General features: G+C 41.7%; 1 protein-coding gene and 1 long non-coding RNA gene across 7 annotated transcripts in view; one reads left to right on the forward strand and one right to left on the reverse strand.

Annotated features, from left to right (window-relative positions):
• The first annotated feature begins 3 nt into the window (after positions 1–3).
• Positions 4–742, forward strand: LOC310841148. Its single transcript, XR_014562384.1, has 2 exons — positions 4–252; positions 311–742. It is a non-coding gene; the product is annotated as an uncharacterized lncRNA (long non-coding RNA).
• A 3,096-nt stretch (positions 743–3,838) lies between these two features.
• Positions 3,839–20,215, reverse strand: part of MAP7 (microtubule associated protein 7) — a 97,560-nt gene continuing 81,183 nt past the window's right edge. For 3 of the 6 annotated variants that reach the window (XM_083731663.1, XM_083731660.1, XM_083731658.1), the window contains exons 7-18: positions 20,017–20,130; positions 17,858–18,006; positions 17,435–17,535; positions 15,903–16,180; positions 14,753–14,936; positions 13,721–13,913; positions 12,081–12,176; positions 10,327–10,377; positions 9,966–10,008; positions 8,694–8,823; positions 5,522–5,754; positions 3,839–4,652 (exon numbers count right to left, since the gene is read on the reverse strand). In XM_083731663.1, the coding sequence (XP_083587789.1) occupies positions 4,642–4,652; positions 5,522–5,754; positions 8,694–8,823; positions 9,966–10,008; positions 10,327–10,377; positions 12,081–12,176; positions 13,721–13,913; positions 14,753–14,936; positions 15,903–16,180; positions 17,435–17,535; positions 17,858–18,006; positions 20,017–20,130 (1,583 nt within the window). In that variant the 3' untranslated portion in view covers positions 3,839–4,641. The remainder of the gene's footprint in view (positions 4,653–5,521; positions 5,755–8,693; positions 8,824–9,965; positions 10,009–10,326; positions 10,378–12,080; positions 12,177–13,720; positions 13,914–14,752; positions 14,937–15,902; positions 16,181–17,434; positions 17,536–17,857; positions 18,007–20,016; positions 20,131–20,215) is intronic. The other 3 variants (XM_083731662.1, XM_083731661.1, XM_083731659.1) reach the window with 1 other exon arrangement.

The raw sequence follows: 20,215 nt of genomic DNA on the forward strand, positions 1-20,215 counted from the left end.
CAGATTCTGCAGATTCTACTAAAAAGCACTGTGCCTGAAGTTTTATAAAAGGTCTGTTAGTGCTATTTGATCCATGATGGCTGATTCATACAATGCATCTCATTATTTGATACATGGCTGTGCATGCATGGGCCAGGCCTGAGGATACTTTCACTATCCTTAGATGTACAGACTGTAGCATTGCATTGTCCTTGTTGAGGCATTCATGAACTGTGAGACCCTATACTGGTAGACTAATCAATCTTGTTCTAGGTTCAGCTCTGGCAGCATGCAATCCATTTCATGAGGCAAATATCTTCATGCTGCCTAGGCATTTCTGATGGCCTTAAACTCATCTGCAAGTTGATGGCAGTCTCCCATTTCAGAATACCTGAACCCTAATTTCACCCCTTCCAAATAACCAGTTGTAAATAATAAAATCTTAGCTTTTCAAGTGAAATTTTATAATCTTTTATTAAAATCTACATTTTGGGAAAGAATTGTGTGTGAAAAGTATGTATCATGCTAGCTGGTACCATTATATAATGCTACCAAGTCAGCCTGTGTTTATACATGAATGACCAATCAGTGCTTTCATTGCCTAAGGATATGTTGTGGTGGAACACTTTACAGCTTTTGAGACCTCAGTTTTCAGCATGAGGATTTTAGCACATTATCCAAAGCATGAATTTGTTGGCACATTTCAGAAAACTGATTAGCTTTCTCCAGGATTTAATTAAAATAGTATTCCTTCAGCTTAAAACACACACACACACACAAAAAAAAAAAACCTGGATGATTTTAACCCAAGAGCAACAAATTCTAGAAAAGCAGTAGATACCCCATGTCATCCAAATTCACTGCATCCCTACACACACACACACACACACACACACACACACACACCCCAAAATATACTTGGCAGGAACCATCTAGACAATCCTGGATCACTAGTTTTTATAACTGCCTCACTAGCAAATGAGTAGGACTTCACCGGCATTCACTTTGATATGTCCTAAAGTGAGAAACACAAGTATCATCCATTTATCTCTGTTTGCAGTTCTCTTTCTGCTGTCTATCAAAACTCTTTCCCTAATTCAAACACTTCAGAAAGTTGTTATGCAGGGTCTCTGACACTGATCCCTCGTTTAATTCACATCATTTTGGAATAGACCATACCTATGGATGTCAGAACAAATTTGCAATAATTTGGAAAAAACTTTTGAGCAGTAAATTTGAAACCATGTTGTAAGATTTTCCTCTAAAAAGTTCCCATGAGTGCTACTTTTAATAGAAAATGGATGTTAAGTTGAATTATGGCAAGGGCATTTATGATACCATGTTATGAATGACGGCACTCTTGATTAAGGGCAGGTAAATTTTACATTGCCCAAATAACAAATCATACAGAGACCACTATTGTGCTTTAGGAGGAGTCATGTCAAAAGAAATAAACTCTTTTCCTCAGTTCCTATCTTCTTGTAATATTCATTGCGGTAACATCTGAGAATAATTGGGTTGGATCCTCCTAGGGAAGAAGTCCTTCTTATTGGAGGAAAAGAACCCTTGGATTTAAGTCAATGTCATCTTGGATTAACTGCTTTTGAGATGTGCTTAGGAACACAATAAGAGGCTTGATGGATCACAGCAAAGGTCCATCTTGTCCTGCATCCTGTTCTCAAATTGACTAACCATTTGCAGAACCTTAGAACAACCATATAAGCAGGACTTCAGTACAACAACACTCCCCTGACTTGTGATTCCCAGCAACTGGTATTCAGAGGCATACATATGCTGAAGGTAGGATTCAGCCACACCAATGGCTAGTAGCCATTTTTAGCCTTGTCCCCCATTCATTTGTCTAACCCCCTTTTAAAACCTTCAAAGCTGGTGGCCATTGTGACATTGCTCGACTACTGTTGCTTTTATGTTATTTCATGTGACTAGTAGCTCAACTATATGGCTACAATTCAACACATGAGCACACTGATTTTCTCTATATATTTTAAAAGTGCAAATGACCCGATACATCAGTAGCTTCTTAACTTGCATGTACAAAGGCTTCCACAGCCAACACAGAGCTCTCCTGCCTATAAGGGCTTCCCCTGTTATTATCAGAGAGGAGAGATGTGTTCACAAACGGAAAGCACATTCAGACCCTGCCCTTCCATTGACATGAATGGGAAAGCCTGTCTGTTCAGGAGTGCACACAGGAGTCAGGATGACACTGGTGGCTATTTTCTCTCAGCCTTCTGCTGAAAAAGAAAAAGGGTTTAAAAACTAAGTACTGCCCTCTATACAGGAAACAGGAACACAGCCGTTTTGTATTAACCTAAAGTGCATCATCTGAAACCCATCTCCAACTCGAACACAAAAGAGCTAAGATGAAATTTCCTCTATTCAGCTCCCCAAATAGACACATTATATTTGTTCAACAGCAACCAGTGCACCAACAAGTAAATATTAAAAATGCACATGTTTTATATGAAGTTTACTTGATACGTATATCCTATATAGAAGCAAAAACTACATATTTGGGGCATTAAAAAAAAAAAATAATAGCTATGTACAGGGAGCATAGAGAACAACATAAAAATATTTTGTTTTTGCTATACCACAATTACTAAAAAGTCCAGACTGGCTTTTGTTCCTCTCCTCCAATTCACTCTAGCCCACAAAGCAGCATCGTCTCACATAATTCCCAACACAGTTGGCATAATTTTCTTGACACAGCATGCACCCAATAAATTACATGAATTCAAGTGTGTTGCAAATCACTTCTCTTTATGACAGCATCCCCTTGGAGATTGATTTCCTGCTACACACTAACTGTCCAATCACACACTAACACCCAGGACTCCTTTTGACTTGAACTGGCACATCATACAGCACTTTAAAGTGCAACGTATCTCTTTAGCGATATCCACTTATAGCAAGTTTGATATGAAAGCAAAAGACCAAACTGAAAGGTAGGCAGTGTTTTTACAGGTCTGGGCATAGCAGTGAGAGGTGCAAAATCAGAGGGGGGAAATGTCAGGAGCAGCACATGGAATCACAGGATATGAGAGCTTCCTGTTGAACATACAACTTTCACCTGAGTAGCCTGCAGCACTTGTACGCTGAAACAATCCTAACCAGGGTTGCTCAGTCTAAGTCAATCAGGCTACAGGCAGCCCAAGTCCTGCTGTCCCTGCCAGAACCTTAACAGAAAGGACTGAAGCCTTCCAAATTATTTTCTATTGCAGTACTTGTTGACCACACACAGAGATTTGCATTTCCAAAACACCATGAGAAAAAGATCTGGTCCGGGTGTGTAGAAGTCTCTTGCATCAATCACATCATCAGCTAGAGAGAGCTCTCCACTCCCCATTACTATCCAAGTATGGGGCTGAATGGGAACGCAGGTGGCGCTGTGGGTTAAAGCCTCAGCGCCTAGGACTTGCCAATCGAAAGGTCGGCGGTTCGAATCCCTGCGGCGGGGTGCGCTCCCGCTGCTCGGTCCCAGCGCCTGCCAACCTAGCAGTTCGAAAGCACCTCCGGGTGCAAGTAGATAAATAGGGACCGCTTACCAGCGGGAAGGTAAACGGCGTTTCCGTGTGCGGCTCTGGCTCGCCAGAGCAGCGATGTCACGCTGGCCACGTGACCCGGAAGTGTCTCCGGACAGCGCTGGCCCCTGGCCTCTTGAGTGAGATGGGCGCACCAACCCCAGAGTCTGGCAAGACTGGCCCGTACGGGCAGGGGTACCTTTACCTTTACCTTTATGGGGCTGAATGACCCACATCATGCCAGAAGATTTTGCTTTTATCCCCTTAATTCCCTTACAGAAGAGAAACTAGGAAAAATCAAGTTTACAATGTAGTTTTTAAGCACATTTTCTATGATTTATTTTGTACAGAACAAAATTAATAAATACATTATCTAGGATAACAACAGGTTTTCCATTTCATCCATGAAAAAATAATGCTTTCGATTTTTCACATTTTAAAACCTGCTATGTTGTTTTATTTTTTAGAAGAAAATGCAAGAAGACAGTAGTGATGCCTAAATATACAGAATGTCCATGTAGGAATTACATTTACAAGAACCTGATACAGAAGCCTCTATGTTGCCCCCATAATTAAGAGTTCTCTGCAATAATATTTAAACCAAAAGGCTTAAATAAAAAAACACCCCAGTAGCCCTACTTGTAGAGCAGTGAGGCATTTACTTTTCAAGTATTCAATCCGTAAAATGTAAAAGATACTTTGCTGATTTTACATACCTTTTAAAACCAAATACCCATCTTCAAAAACAACAGAAAACAAGTCCATTACCCCAATCAGCCCGTTATTGTTAGAATCCAGTGAAGCTTTTGTCTTCAAGAATGCAGAAAATATCTGTTATGCTAACCAAAGGAACTTGCTGGATATAAGCAATTTATGCACATGAAACATGATTTTTCCTAGTGGTGAGATCTATTTGATAGAAAGGTAATCCAAGTCTATTCCCAATAAATTCTTCTGCTGGTTTTACTATGGCCTTAAAAAACCCCCAAAAAACAGTGTCCAAGAAATCTTTAGAAAACTCGAGAGTGCAAAAACTACCACACTCCTTCATAGCATGGAAGGAACTCCACTGGCTGCAGAGACTTTTATGCCACCTTTGGTAATTTGTAAGCAGAGATCAGACAACTTCTAGAAGAAAAGCCAATAAAGAGCAAATTAGCAGAGAAGGAAAGTTCTTTATAGGGAACAAGCAGCAAAAAAGAGTACTTTTATCATAATAAAAACACCCTGGCTACTTCTGTGGGCAGAAGGAGAGAGAAGAGGTGATTTTCACCGATTCTCCCTTCCAACCACCCTGTGCCACCTGCAAATATGTTTGATAGAGTTGAGGGACTTTCTGGAACAGTGTAGGAGATATGAAGGTGGGAGGCTGAAGGGAGAAATCAGTGGATCGTTAGCAGAGCCTCCATTGGGTCAGAGTTCCTTCAATCAATGGAGGGAGTCCTCCCATTCATGGAAGAGTCACAGACAGAAAATGTTAATCAAGGACTTAGTTGCTTCGTATGGTGATCAGATGCAAAAGAAAATAGAATTGCTGAGTAACAGAGGATGATCTTACAGATGCATCTTGTCATGAAGGGGCAAAAAGAGCTGCACTGGTTGACGTTTCTATTCCTGTACCTCTGCTAAAGTTATAAGAACCCTGCCCTTTGCATCTTGTCATCTTGCCTCACCCTTATATCAAAACAGCCGGTTTCTTAAAGAACACACATTTGGGTGGAGAAAGGATGAGGTATATGCTCTTTCTCTTTGCGGTGAATAATTCATTCCAATCTTAGATTGGCCCAGTGAATCGAACCAGCAGGTTCCTAGTTATTTCTATCTTTCCAACTGGGCTGCAACATGACAAATGTTTTTAAAGCAGAGGTTATACAATTTGTTCCATGTCCTGAACTTGCACTTAATAAAAAATTGAATCCAGACACTTGCTAGAAACATCTCGGATGCCACACTTCATGCCCATCAGAAAATCAACAAGAGATTTAAAGCAAACCTACCTGCTGTTTGATGTGTTTGAACGTTATCTACCTGAGGCAATGGCCCTAGGGTCCCCTTCTCTTCAAAGGCCAAAATGGGAGTCAAAGAAATGTCAGGGCTATTTTTATCATCATTGTTCATAGCATCCAGCCTGGATGGTTTCGTTCCCATGGGCAAGCTGATGACCTCCTCAAAATTATCATTCTGCATAGACACTCCATTTTCATTTGGATGTTTTCCTGGGTTGAGATTACTGAAACATAATGAAAATATCTTATGGATTATAAAACATTTTAATATTATTTTTCTTCTACATTTGTATGCTACACTACTGTATACAGTGTGCAAACTTTAGTACTTGCATCGTTTTTGTTGTAGTAAAGAATTAATTTTCACCACTGACAATAATTAGGTCACAAAAGATTAAGTGCTGTTCAGTTGCGCTGATTTCCATTAAAGAGGTAAACCAAATGCTTTCCTCTAAGAAAAAGCAGCGGTGCTACACATTGGCCAGGGCCTTTCCCACAAGTTGAAGATCAATGTCCTATTTTTGATAGAATCCTCCCACTATCTAGCATTCTAACATCCTGATTCTTATAACTTTTTTAATGTATAAGCTCACATTGCTTTTATCCATACAAGAATAATCATGACAGGAAAAATAGTATTATACAGTGGTACCTTGGTTTAAGAACAGCCCTGTTTACGAACTATTTGGTATACAAACTATGCAAAACCTGAAGTAGTAGTGTTCCGGTTAGTGAACTTTACCTTGGTCTAAGAATGGAAGCCGAATGGTGGAAGGGCACTGGCGGCAGGAGGCCTCATAAGGTAAAGCGCACCTCAGTTTAAGAACGGCTTTGGTTTAAGAACGGACTTCCAGAATGGATTAAGTTAGTAAACCGAGGTACCACTGTATAAAGAAGTCAGTACTAACTCTGTGTAACTGACTGCATATTATGCAGTTTCATTTCCAGAGTCAAACAATCGCATCACATCTATGTAATAATAATAATTATAGTAGTAGTAATAGCAGTAATAGTAATTTATTATTTATACCCTGGTTTCCCCAGCCACTACATTAACATTATTCCATTAAATAGAATATGAAAGAATTGCTACACTGTTGAAACATTGATTTCACTGCAATCAACACAAGCTGCACAGCAGTGACAAGAATATAATAGCTCGGATGGTTAGAGGGTGGTGCTGATAATGCCAAGGTTACAGGTTGGATTCCCGTATGGGACAGTTGCATATTCCTGAATTGCAGGGGGTTGGACTAGATGATCCTCAGGGACCCTTCCAACTCTACAATTCTATGAAAACAACTGAAAACAACTGTTCAAAACTCTCTTAGATTAATTTACAGTGCTGTCTTTGTTTTTCATGCACTGGCAATATGCAGCATTTGCCTGACGCTAGACTAGCTTCTGTTAATGTAAACTCACAGCTCAGTGGAAGAGCACATGGTTTGCAAAAATAGGAGGTTGACACTTCAGTCTTTAATCATTCTGGTTAAAAAGATCTCAGGCAGCCATGCTGGGAAAGTCCTCTGCTAGAGGCCCTAGAGAATCATTAGCCATGGGAATAGACAAAAATGGTTTAGATGCATCAAATGGTCTGATTCAGTATATAGCTCCATCTGTTGGATTACACCAACTTTAAAAGAAGATTAAACAAATTCATGGAGGATAAGGCTATCAATGGCTAATAGTCACAATGGCTATGTCCTACTTTCATTGTTAGAAGCATTAATCTTCTGAATACCAGTTTCTGGGAAGTACTTCTGGAAGAGTACTTTTGTGCTCATGCCCAGCTCACATGCTTTCCCAGGCGTCTGGATGGCCACTGTGAGAACAGGATGCTAGAATAGATAGGTCACTGGAGGGGCAGGCTCTTCTTAACATTTATGTACACAGAATTTTGTCAGGCACCAATGGTGCAAAATGAGTTACAATGCAAATACTGTTGGTCATGTCAAAATAGTGGCCAATAACAAATTTTCAGCACTTCTAACCCATGAGCGTCAAGAAGGTGTCCTCTGATTTAACAATTCAATATTATTTATGCAAACTGGATGCATCAGGTATTTTTGTTTTAGTCTCCTAGCAGCCTCCCTGCCTTTCTGCCAATATATACCTCTCTAGAGTTTACACAATTTGCAGATATAACATTCAATCTAAAGAGACAGATAACCGATATACACAATGATCAATATTGACAGCCAGGTGGTACTTGCTAATTAATTTGAAGCAGAATTAAACATTGGCGGGTACAGTTTTCCCTTTAAATACTGAACATATTTCACTTTTAATGAGCTTTGTATAGTGTTAAGGGTTGGAGTAGCTGTTTTTATTTTGCCTTAAGGCACCTTTCCTGCTCTGGCACAATAACCAGTGCTGTTCAGGTTGGCCATCCTTGTTGCTTTGTTGTTCATGGATATGCAGATGACGATTTGGTCATCATAAGGAACGGGAGTTAGTTTAAAATGAAAAGTGGAAGCTTCTGACCACCTCTTCGTGAGCATGAAAGATGAGGAGAGGAGAAGGGACATGCCTAAGCACAAGGTTCTCGGTGGCTTATTCTGAAGAGTGGGAAACAAACTTCCTCCAAGCTTTTGTGTGAAAAGTGTGACTCTGCGAGAAGCTAGATAGCTGTGCCGCTGCTAACTGTGCCCCCCGCCCAGGAAGTGCAAAGAAATCTTTGTATACACAAAGGATAGTCTTGCTCTGATTCTAGTTATAAAAAAGCTTTTAAAAAAACTCAGAGACATGCTGACTGACACTCATGTAAGAGAGCTAGCATTCTTTTCTGTACAATGAAAAGCAGAAATCTAGCAATGTATTTTCTACAGCAACTTCTTTTTCAATAATGGTGTAGGGCAGATAGGAGAAGAAAATGTCTCATTAAAATTTAAAGGGTATGCTCTTAGCTACCAAGCAGCAAGCTGTGCTTTTAAGTGGTTTGATAAGAACGACAATATTTAATGTAGGAACATTTGACAGACACTGAATACAGTAGTACTCAGTGTATTTGATTGCTGGAGGGTGTTTGGTTGTGTTGAGCAGGTGATGAAAACTTTCTGATGGAGACACCCAAAAAGGGAAAATAATCTGATTTAATACGCTTTCATCTCAGTAAGAAGAAACATCAGGTATTGCTAGAAACATCTCAGTTCAGGTCTCTCACCTGTCAAGGTTGACTGTGGGCTGATGAGAAATTAGCACGTGGGTATGGGTGAGCAGTTCCCCGTTCCGTGGAGATTCTGGCACACACTGAACCTGAGAACCCATCGCAGGGCTTAATGGAGTGCTCACAGCTAGAGAAAGGGGGGAAAGTTTTCCACATCACTTTTGACAGAAAAGGGTGCATTTACTTCAATCCATGTACATACTCAGAGCAGATAAGGCAGCGGGTAACAGGAGAGGAACAATTATGAGGAGGGATGAAAACTCCTCCAGAAATAACTCATAAAGTTCCTCCTACTGATGTGGATGACAAGCCACAAAATGACTATGACTATCTATGACAGAATAAACATGAACACGAGGAAGCCAATGTACCAAACATGCACACAGAAAAATTAGATCTGAATAACCTGTTTGAGATACAAGCCGCTCATCTGGATCATCCTTAGTTGTACCAACAGACTTACTTTTTTTCCTGTCTTAATTTCATAGCACATCCTTCTCAAACCCAGTGCCTTCCAGATGTTTTTGACTCCAGGCTCCCATCACCCCTGACCATTGGCTGGTTGGGGCTGATGGGAGACCAAAACATCTGGAGAGTTCCTGGTTGGGAAAGGTTGTCTTAGCACATCATATGCTCCGGGCTTAAAGCAAAGACAGAAATAGAGGCTTCTGCATCCAATTAAGCTCTGCAAACAACTTGGTTTCCCTCTTGGTGTTAGGAAAACCTCTAATATCTAATTAGTAACAACATCATGGCTTGACAAAACAATCTAGCAAGAAATCTCTCCTTTTGCACCTCTTTTGTTTAGAAATCATAACAGATAATTTATGCCCTTCCAATTTCATGTTTTAAAAAATGCAAATAAAAGTAATTTATGACAGTAGCATAATTACACTTGAAATCAGTGACCCTGCCATGGCCATAGATCATGTGCAGCTGGAAAGACTGATGATTTTGCCCATACTGATTAAAACTGACCCCCAACTGGCTAATTATTTAAAGCTTTGGTTGATTAATCTGGCAATTAAACTAATAAAAGCTTGTATTCCTAATTATATATTTAATTGCACACTGATAATTATATATTTAATTGCACACATAATTATGTTTGTAGCAGACTATCATGTGCTTTCACATGCTTTGATTCATCATTGACTTTTCATTAAATATATTTGGACTGCTAGCTTTTAAAATTCTCTCCTACTCAAGTCATGCTGTGAATAATAATCATTTCAGAACGAAAGTAGATGCGGATCAAGAAAGTAATACCTGTTTCCTTTGCTATCTCCCCATTTTGCTGCTCATTTGATTTCTGTAAAATAAATCATTTTTTTTAATAAAAAAGTTAGAAGGTCCACTGACAGATAATAATAATAATAATAATAATAATAATAATAATAATAATAATAAATTTTATTTATATCCCGCCCTCCCCAGTCGAAGCCGGGCTCAGGGCGGCTAACAACAATACAACAGTACAACACAACGCAACACTCTAAAATCATTCATTATAAAATTAATTCAAATCAAACCAATGGCAACCGTTGGGCCAGAGCTCCGCAAAGATAATGTATCTATATATGAAGGTAGGAATGTTTTCTACAAAGAGAGGATGAAGTGAAGTATCTACCTTCTCTGCTGCTTCTGTTCTCCTAGTTCTTTTCATAATTTCCTCAAGACGCTGCAAAGAAAATAAAAATACCCTTTGCTGTGGTTAGTCTTTAACTACGTGCTGTGAACACATTGTGAACTCTCTTTTTAATGTATGTGTTCCTATACCAGATATGGGGAACCAATGGCTCTTCAAATGCTGGTGAACTACAGCTCCCATCAACCAGGACAACTGGGAAAACTGGCTGGGGCTGATGGGAGTGGGAGTTCCAACAGCATCTGGAGGGCTACAGGTTCATAGTACTGAATCGGAAACTGGTACTTACTACAGACATGCCAATGTTGCCACTTCTTTTTCTTCCTATTGTTGTGGAATTAAGTGCCCTGACACTGATTTCCTGAAATGAGCTGTTTCTATCTCAAGAACCCAGCAGCAGGATAAAAAGCTACAGGTAAAGGTAAAGGACCCCTGGATGGCTAAGTCCAGTCAAAGGCGACTATGGGGTTGCGGTGCTCATCTCACTTCAGGCTGAGGGAGCTGGTGTTTGTCCACAGACAGCTTCCGGGTCATGTGGCCAGCAGGACTAAACTACGTCTGGCGCAACAGAAGCCAGAGCACACAGAAACGCCATTTACCTTCCCACCGCAATGGTACCTATTTATCTACTTGCACTGGTGTGCTTTTGAACTGCTAGGTTGGCAGGAGCTGGGACAGAGCAAAAGGAGCTCACCCTGTTGTACGGATTCAAACTGCTGACCTTCCGATCAGCAAGACCAAGAGGCTCAGTGGTTTAGACCACAGCACCACCCGCTCCCTACAGGGGGAGATGGCAGCAGTGGGAGGAATATGGTGAACAAGCTGCCTCCTTGCATGCTCCCCCTCCTTGTTCCCTCCTCTCATGCTCCAGTCCCCCTTGCTACCATGTCCTCCTCTGCCATTTCCCTGTCCCCCTGAGACAGAAACATTCTCAAGAAACTTATTCTCCAACAGGCAGGATGGAAGGGGGAGGTGGCAGTGACGGACTGGCCGGGTAGCATGTATCACCATCCAGTTCCTTTTTAACAGGCACCATGACACTATAAGCAGCGAGTTCGAAGCACATTCACATCACTCACTGCAAAGCTTGTTTTGGGGGTTTCCCACCATGCAAATGGGTGGAATGGAAGAGGCCACCCCTGTTGCCACAATATACATGTTTGGACTAACAAATATGAAGAGAAGCCTCGTCGTATATGCATAGATCAGGGATGGAAAAACTGTGGCCTGAGAGCCACTTGTGGGTCTTGGCCTAGTTTAATGTGGGAGGCATAGAAGGGGAAATAGGGTGATAGAGGGGAAATGGGGTGGCAGAAACAAGGAAGGAAGGAAGGGGATGCCCATTTCTGGTTTTGGCCCCACCCACCACCAGCATGTGGCCCCCAACAGATTATCCCTGATAGAATGTGGCCCTTAACAAAAAAGATATCCCCAGAAGTAAAGGTCCTCCCTGTGATTTGCAACTCTGATTGTGCAGGGTTCCAAATCAGAGGGATAATTTGTGCACGTGCAGCATGGACACATGGAGGGTGCAGGGCCAGAAGAGGCCCTCTTGTAAAGGAATGTCCCCGGAAAATGGCTGGAGTGTCTTCTATTAGGAAATCTGGCACTCAAGCTCAACCACCGCCCACCCACAAGGCTAAATTGCAGGAAATTCCAATGGCCACCTGCCCTAATGGGAAGGTTCCAGCCACACACAAGATCCTGTTCCACATGCCCATGTGCCTTCCTGTTACCTTCTTCCTTTCCAAGCGCTCTTGTTCTTCTCTCTGGAAATGCTTTTCACGCTCTAACCGAATCTGCTCTTCTCGTATCCGAGCCTCTTCTTCCTTCTAAATGCCAACACAGCAAAGGAAAACATGGATTAACTCATCCATCAACAAACATTTGCTTATCTGCTCATCGAGTTTTTAACTAACCTGACGGTTCACTTCCGTGTCTGCAATCCCACAAGCAGGCACCAAGAGGCTGTGTCAGTACAACAGTGTTTGCATCATAGATCTTTTCTATTTCCATACTGAAATCAGCTTCTAATAGATTTCATAAGCAGCTTACAATTGGGCCAGGGGGGGTGGAGGGGAGGGTGCTGCTGCTCACAAAAGAACCCCACTGGATGTGCAATCTCATTACTTCTCTGTATTTCAATCACAGTGCTTTCCAAATTAAAATGTGGGCTTCTAAATTCAACCCTGTGCTTCTATACAGCCTCCTCCAAAAATTAAAATGCCAATGTTCCTGTTTAAAGGATCATTAGTTTTCCTGGGAGTACATAATTCTTACATCCACGGTTACTCTTGATGTCTGTATCACCAAGTACCTCCTTTTCTCTGTACATGGATGATATGTTGGGAGGATACATTGAAAACTGTGTTCAGGGGGCCAAACTACACAAGATGCTAAGTGTATCTTTGTACTGAACATGCAGGTTTTAATAAATTGCACTATCTTGTGGGCGCAGTGTCTGCTAATGAGTGGAATCAGAGCAGGTGCAAAGGGGGAGCTTAACCCTTTCCTCTCCTGCTGTAACCCTGAGAGGAATTCCTCCTTCTCAAGGTACTATTTGCCCTGGGAGTTGCAGGGGTGGGGCAGGGCACAGAAAGAGTTTTTAGAAAAGGGATTTCCCCTCGCATGTTCAAAGCAGAAATGTACTGCATGATATGGATGTGACTCAGTCTGGATTTAACCCTGTATTAGTCCCACTGGTTTCAATGGGTCTTCTCTAAATCCTACCAAATCTGGATCCAACCTTATATTCCAAGTTAAAGATGGAGAACTGGAACAGGGAAAAGGCTAGTTTTGATCTCACTAGAAGCAGACTATTTCAACAAAACTGCTAAAGCAAAAATATGAAACCCAGCATGAACCAGGAGAAACATGTTGTATTCCTAGCAGAGCCTAATTTGAGTGTCTGCTGCCTCCTCCCACATTCCATCTGTGACTAACTGGCTTCTATCAGCAGCCAACGTTTTCGCCTCTCCCACCCCTCACTTGGTAAACCATCTCATCTGAGAACTCTGGAGAACTCAAAAGTTTCTGCACTATTTTGTGACGTTTTGGTTGGCCTAATTAAAGTATTGCCCTAAGGTGGCAATGCTTATTGTCCAAAGTGGCTACATTTGTTTTTTGCAGGAATGCAGGGTGCCTAAATGTAGACCAGTGTGGTGCTGTGGGATGTTAGGTTTGGACACATGAGGTGGTACGACTTGTGTGTCTAAACCAGGAATTCTCTAGGGTGATAAGGATGTCTTCTCTTCCCTTCATTTCTTAATTTCATCTTAAAAGTTTCCACCAGTTCAGAAAGTCACATAAGCATCCTTTAGCTATCTCTGCAATACACCCTGATAAAAATGTGAAAATCCTCTTTAATTTCTAAAACCTGCTTCTGAAGGTGTTCCATTTCCTCTCGTTCTTTCTTTTCTTTTTCTTCCGCCAGGCGGCACAACTGCTCCTCTTCTTCCTGCTTATGTTCTGCCTCTTTCTGCTTCCTCTCTGCTTCCTGTTTCTGAGCCTCCTCCTCTCGGCGAGCTCTTTCTTCTGCTATCCTCTGGGCCAGCTCCTCCTTCTTTTGTCTATGAGCATCAAGAATGAGCCTCAGAAGAATGTACAGTAGGGGAGAAACAAGCGGCAGACAGCAGCAGTTCATAACACAAAAAGTAAAAAGAAGAGTTTTCCTTCTCTGGAAACACAGAGACTCACTCATTCTTTGGGTGGACACCATTAGTAAGGGCCAAATCATACTTCTCTCTGGCCTGTACCAATTCAGAGTGCAGGGGGCAACACAAGCTGGGAGTCTATGTGTGAGGGTTTACCAAAGTAAGAACTCCTCTTCCATGCATTCAGCAGAGGTGAATTTAGGGGAGCACAACTGGTTCCCCTGCACAGGGCGTAGCGGTGGGGGTGCCTTCCTACTTCCTTCCCAAAGCCTGGTAAGCACTGGGCTTTGGGAAGAGCTGAGAGGGCTCTGACAAGGTCCTAGAATCCTCCTGCCTTCTTCCCAAAGCCTAGTTAGCACTTGGGCAGCCTAGGGAAGAAGGCAGGACCTTGCCCAGAGCCTTGTGCTTCCCAAACCCAATGCTTCTCTTACCCGCCTTTGGGAAGTGGCTTTGGACTGAAGGGTGTCAAATTTTGGCCTCAGACAGGGCACCACATTACCATGCATTCTGTTCTCATTATGGCTGGGAAATACCTGGTTTTCAACATCACAATATATATCACCAACTAAACATCGTGATATACCCATATATCATGATTTCTGAAATAAGGTGGAACTATGTAGATGCAAACAGTAGGGCTGGGCAATATCTGGTTTTCAACATTGTGATTTGGGGGGCTATGACTCATGCAAAGAAATGTTAAGCTGTGCTAAAAGGGCATCTTCTACATCTCTTCTAAATGTTGAGATTGTCACCTTTCAGTCTCTTCCCTCTCTCTTCTTTCCTGCTCTTCCCGCTCTCGTTGTTCCCGGGCCAGCCTTCTTTTTTCGCTAAGCAACCTGGTTGCTTCTTCTGGGTCTGTTGTCCCCGCAGAAGGCTTGCTAGAGATAGGAGGTGGTGAAGCAACTGAAGGAGCAGAGGGCAAAACTGGAGCAGCAACTGAAACAGTAAGAAAGGAATATTCAGCAATGCATATTCTGTGTACCTGGACATCCTAGCATCTTGGTGATATTAGAGGTGAGAGGGGGAGGGGGAGAGAGGGAGAGAGGGGGAGAGAGAGAGAGAGAGAGAGAGAGAGAGAGAGAGAGAGAGAAAGAAAGAAAGAAAGAAAGAAAGAAAGAAAGAAAGAAATTAAATAAAAAGCATCTCTAAGTGGTTTAAGAAAAACTGCATAAAATATTCATTAAAATAGTGGTAAAACAGACTTTAAAAGCAGTACACACAGTCCAATTATCAAAATCTAGAGAAATCCACAGCTAAAAAAGCACAAATACACTTATTAAAATTACATGTCCGGGTAGAGTTGCCTAAACAAAAAAGTTTTTATCAGGTGTCAAAAACCAGGAAACATTTATGCAACTTCTGTAACTAGGAGGAAATTTTAAATTGCCAAGGCAGGGTCTGCTACCTGATGTTGAGAAAAGGTGAGAGACAGAAGCTGCCCAGAGTGGCAGTGTAATAAATAATAATAATAATAATAATAATAATAATAATAATAATAATAATAATAAATAAGTGGTGAGAGAGGAGGGGGAGGGAGAAGCAGCAGCCCCTCCCTGCTTGCTCCCTCAGGTCCAGAGGGTGGGTGAATTAATGAGTGAACAAGATGACAGTGGCAACAGTGGTGAGGAGGGGAAGAACATGGCAGCAATGGTAGTGCTAAGGCTAAGCCCATTAAAGCAAGGGTTGCCCTCACCAAGGAGGAGGCCACTGTGGGTTTTCTTGCCTGACGGCTCTCCAAAATTTGGAGTCTCAACAAAGACAATGAATGTGAAGCATTTTGAAATCATTAAACTTGGAGGCCTGCCACAACTCCCCCCACTGGCTTTAGCGAATCAAAATGGCACCCAAATGCTACCTGTTTGGAAGATGGGCACATTGGAATGCTAATAAGTCAAGTCTTACTTTGTGTGGTCTCTGTTTTACAAGGGAGTGCTTCTTGGTTTGTAACCACTGTGGGACTGATGGTTGCTTTCACATGGTCTGTCTTTTCTTCAGTGGTCTTCTCAGACTCCCGCTTTATTTCTTTTTTCACATTTTCCACTTTGCGGTCATTTTTGGTGGGTCGGATGTTGCCAGGGGAGGGAGGGCGTTGTTGAGCAGAAGAGATTCTGGATGATCCATGTGCTGAAACCACCTTTTTGGGTGTTCCAGGCAAGAAAGGTAAAGACCTAGAGGCATGCCTGTTGGAGCCATAAAGGAACAGTAACAGCAACATTAATAGCTGATAACTTATCTTCAAGACTAGCAAGAACAGAACTAAATACAGATAACCATTTAGCTGTGAACAGTCATGAAAAATACTGCAATCATGCTGAGAAGCTTTCCCTTTTTTCTTGCCAATGGGTAAAGATTATGCTGGCACCATGGAAACAGGATTGCCTTCACTAGATGTAGAACAATGGGTTATTGTAACTCTGGGACTTTCCATGCAAAAGGTCCTAGGTTCAATCATTGGCATCTCTAGAGAGAGCTGAATCTGAAACCCTGGAGAGCAGCTGCCAATCAATGGAGACAGTAACGAACGAGATGGACCACTGATCTGACTCAGTCTAAAGCATCTCCCTGTGTTCTGCTATCTTCTTCCGTGTCTTGCAAAGGTCAAAAGTCTGCCTCAACCGAGAGTTCTCTAATATGAGAAACTCCCTGTGGCCCAGAACCAAGCACTTCTGTAAACAGCATACCAAAGAGGCATTTTTCAAAAAAGCAGCCTTTCCAATGTCTCACGGCAAAGCACTTGGAACTAAAGACCACTCTCAAGAGCAATCTGTGATATAGCAAGGGCTGTTCAGAGTGGGGGTGGGAAGTTACAAACCCCACTGGATGTAACAAAACATGCAACAGCAACATGCAGCAACAACAACAACAACAACCCTGATGTGTGTAAATGAACTCTTTGGATCCTGAGGTGTGTGTGTGTGTGTGTGTGTGTGTGTGTGTGTGTGTGTTAATAAATAAATAAATGAATAAATAAATAAATAAATCTGTACACTGCCATAAAAGGATTACTATACTGCCATATCATTAAACATCAAGGCAGATGAGTAGCAGCCATTTTCTTAGCTACAAGGTAGCTATCATGTGGTGTGAAATGCCTTACTCTCTGTACTTTCATACAGATGTCAGCTGCATGTTTAGCAGGCTGTGGGAAGCATGTCCACTTTAGTTTGTGCATGCATGATCGTCCTCTGCTTACATCAGAGACAGAGTGTCCCAGTCTGGTGTGATATCACAGTCTGTTCCAATATTCTCCAGGGTCAAGTGGTTAAAGAAGGCCTTCCTGATAATCCAGAGGTGAGTGGGTGGAAAATCAGAGTAGGGCCACTCCTCTAACATTTGCACTTTCTTTCCATTTCTATGTACATTTTATTTTTCCAGCAAATACTGGCTGAAAACAGCACTTAAAACGATGCACAGGCAGCCAGTCAATTACTTACCATGCAGCTGATTTGCTTCTGAAGGTAGCAGGTGAACGTGATCTTTTCTTGCCAGATGGGTTAGACAACGAAAGGACCTTTTCCTTTTCTTTTCTGCTCATCTAAAATTTGACAAAGAGGTTCAATCAGCCACATCACCATGTGATTCAATAAGCAGTTCTTTGCACATTGTGCATGGGAAAAGAGATAGTACACAAAGAAAGGCAGCCTTTACTATTAAATTTGATAGTATCTGGTGTTTGGAAATAAGCATTTGCTTATTGGGGGAAAAACCTCAGCTGTTTAAAACTTCATATTCCATTAATCATCTTGTTGTCTACCAAACCCATTTTCTCTGATGAAAGCAGAGTGTGTAGTCTATCATTTCTGTAGCTTCGCTTCACCACAGCTATAAGCCTATTCATAACTAATGAGCTTACTCACCCCTGCTGAATGTGTAGTCCTCCTACGTCTAACATCAGGTGTTGTGCCAAAGAGTTTTGCTCTGTCTGCTGGATTCCGACAGCTTACGGCCTTGAAGGAGAGAGGGCTGATGGGGCTGCAAGATGCTGAACGAGGACAAATGGGGATGACTAGGGTATGGGAGGTTTTTTTATGTTAAAAATTTACATAATATATACAAAACCAAAAAGGTAAAAGGAAAGTCAAGAGAAGGAAACAGGAAGAGGAAGAAGGAATGAATGAAGGAGGAAGAAAGGAAATAAGATATTAATACAGAGAGAAAAAGAGACGTGCTGAAACTAGAAAGATCATGTGATCATCCTTGGATACCTTCAGAGACATTAAAATGGGAATAGGCCAAGTGCTTCTCCACCAAGGTTACACTACTGAATTAGACCTTGTTTCTTGGATTTTTTAAATACTATACCAGCGTGTGGGCTTGTTTTTGGGGGTGGAAGTGGGGTGTCGAGTCTCAATGCATAGACTAGAAAGTTTAAGGACAAGGCAAATACAGATAACTTTTTCTTGTATGGATAAGGCAAACACTGCTTGGCTTTATAACATATTCCTCTCTATGGAAAAATATGGATTGCCTATCTACTGTCTACCCTAAATGTTTTTACTGTATGTATGCCTTAATCTTCCTCTGAAAAGCCAATGGTCCTCAGCTAGAATAAATATTTCAAATTCTATTCTCCCATGCCTGCTAGACTCCTTTTTTTGAAATGAAGTTGTAAGTGCCAGGGAATACTTAGATATTCATAAGAGGTTGTAATATAGTACCAAAATTGCCTAGCAAAGGCCTACATTAACTCTTATTATATAAGCTGTGAAATTAATCATTTCCCAACTGATATAATGAGAGAACAGGAAGTGTCATCATTCATTTGACACACTGGGTTTTGTATCAAACACACGTGACTTTTCCTCAAGTCTCTTAGGACTTAATTCACTGTGTGTGTGTGTGTGTGTGTGTGTGTGTGTGTGTGTGTTCCAGTCTGATGCCTCTTCTTTTTATCTCCTGGCAAATTATTAACGTAGAGCAACAAGGGAAGATTTAAGGACGACCTTGGGATAGAAATTATAGCTGACACACTGGGGAACAATTTGAGTTCATTTGTACTTTAAGATTTTGTAACATTGACGCTTTCATTTTCTATGCATTACTGTTCTCAAGCACTGGGTTCATGAGGTAGGGATGCTGAGCAAATATGTAATATGTAAACAAGGCTCTCTTTCACAAACTCTCTCACAGAAATATTTATCTCACTAATCATGTTTTCATTCTCTCTTTCTCTCTTTTAATTCAGTAGATCATGTATGGGGAACAAGTGGCCCACCTGGTGTAGCTGGACACGCATCAGCCCCATAGCCAATAATTAAACAACACTGGAAGGCCCAAAGATTCCCCATCTCTGAGGCAGAACCAGACAAAATAGTCTCGGCTAAATGCTCCCTATTTAATAACTAAGGACACAAGTCAGGGAAAGGTTCCCACTTTCCACTGAAAGTCAGTGGGACTCAGTTCCACAAGTAAATGGTATGGCCCCCTTATTATCTTAGGAACGTCAATGTGCTCGATTTCTGCAAAACCACTCCTAAATAACCTCTAGAACACACACACACCTCTTATTTGATAGGTTAAAAACTAACATATGGCTGCGGGAGCAAGTTCCCGCTAATGGAGAAATGCTACATTCTGCTGGCAACTGGATCCTTTTAAAGAAAAGTCAAGTTAATTCCGTCTATGGACAAATCAACTATACATTATCTACCTTGGACAAACTTCATTTTAAAACATGTTTGCAGAGATATACAGTGGTACCTCGTGTTATGTACTTAATCAGTTCCGGAGGTCTGTTAGTAACAGGAAACTGCTCATAACATGAGGTGCGCTTTCTCTAATGGCGCCTCCTGCTGCTGCTGCGCTGCCGGAGTGTGACTTCTGCTCACATCCTGGGGCATCTACTTCCGGCTTAGCGGAGCGCGTAACCCACAGCATTTGTAAGGGGGACAGTACGTAACACGAGATACCACTGTAGTAGTAGTAGTAGTAGTAGTAGTAGTAGAAGAAGAAGAAGAAGAAGAAGAAACAACACAACTGAGTAGAGGAATTAGTTCTATAATGTTTTTCATTTTACCTGCATCTCCTGACAAGGTGGCTGCACTTTTACTTCTGGCCAAGAATGAATGTGTTGGTGTCAGTAGTCTGCTAACAACGCTGCTTTCCCATGGACTTAGCTGCAGGCGTCGAGCTGAGTGTCACCATATAAGCAAGATGTTAGATCACATGCCTTCCACAGATGAGCAGGTACCCTACAAAGAGGCTATAAACCACTG

Source organism: Podarcis gaigeae (assembly GCF_964106915.1).
Source record: "Podarcis gaigeae genome assembly, chromosome: 3".
Lineage (NCBI taxonomy): Eukaryota > Metazoa > Chordata > Lepidosauria > Squamata > Lacertidae > Podarcis > Podarcis gaigeae.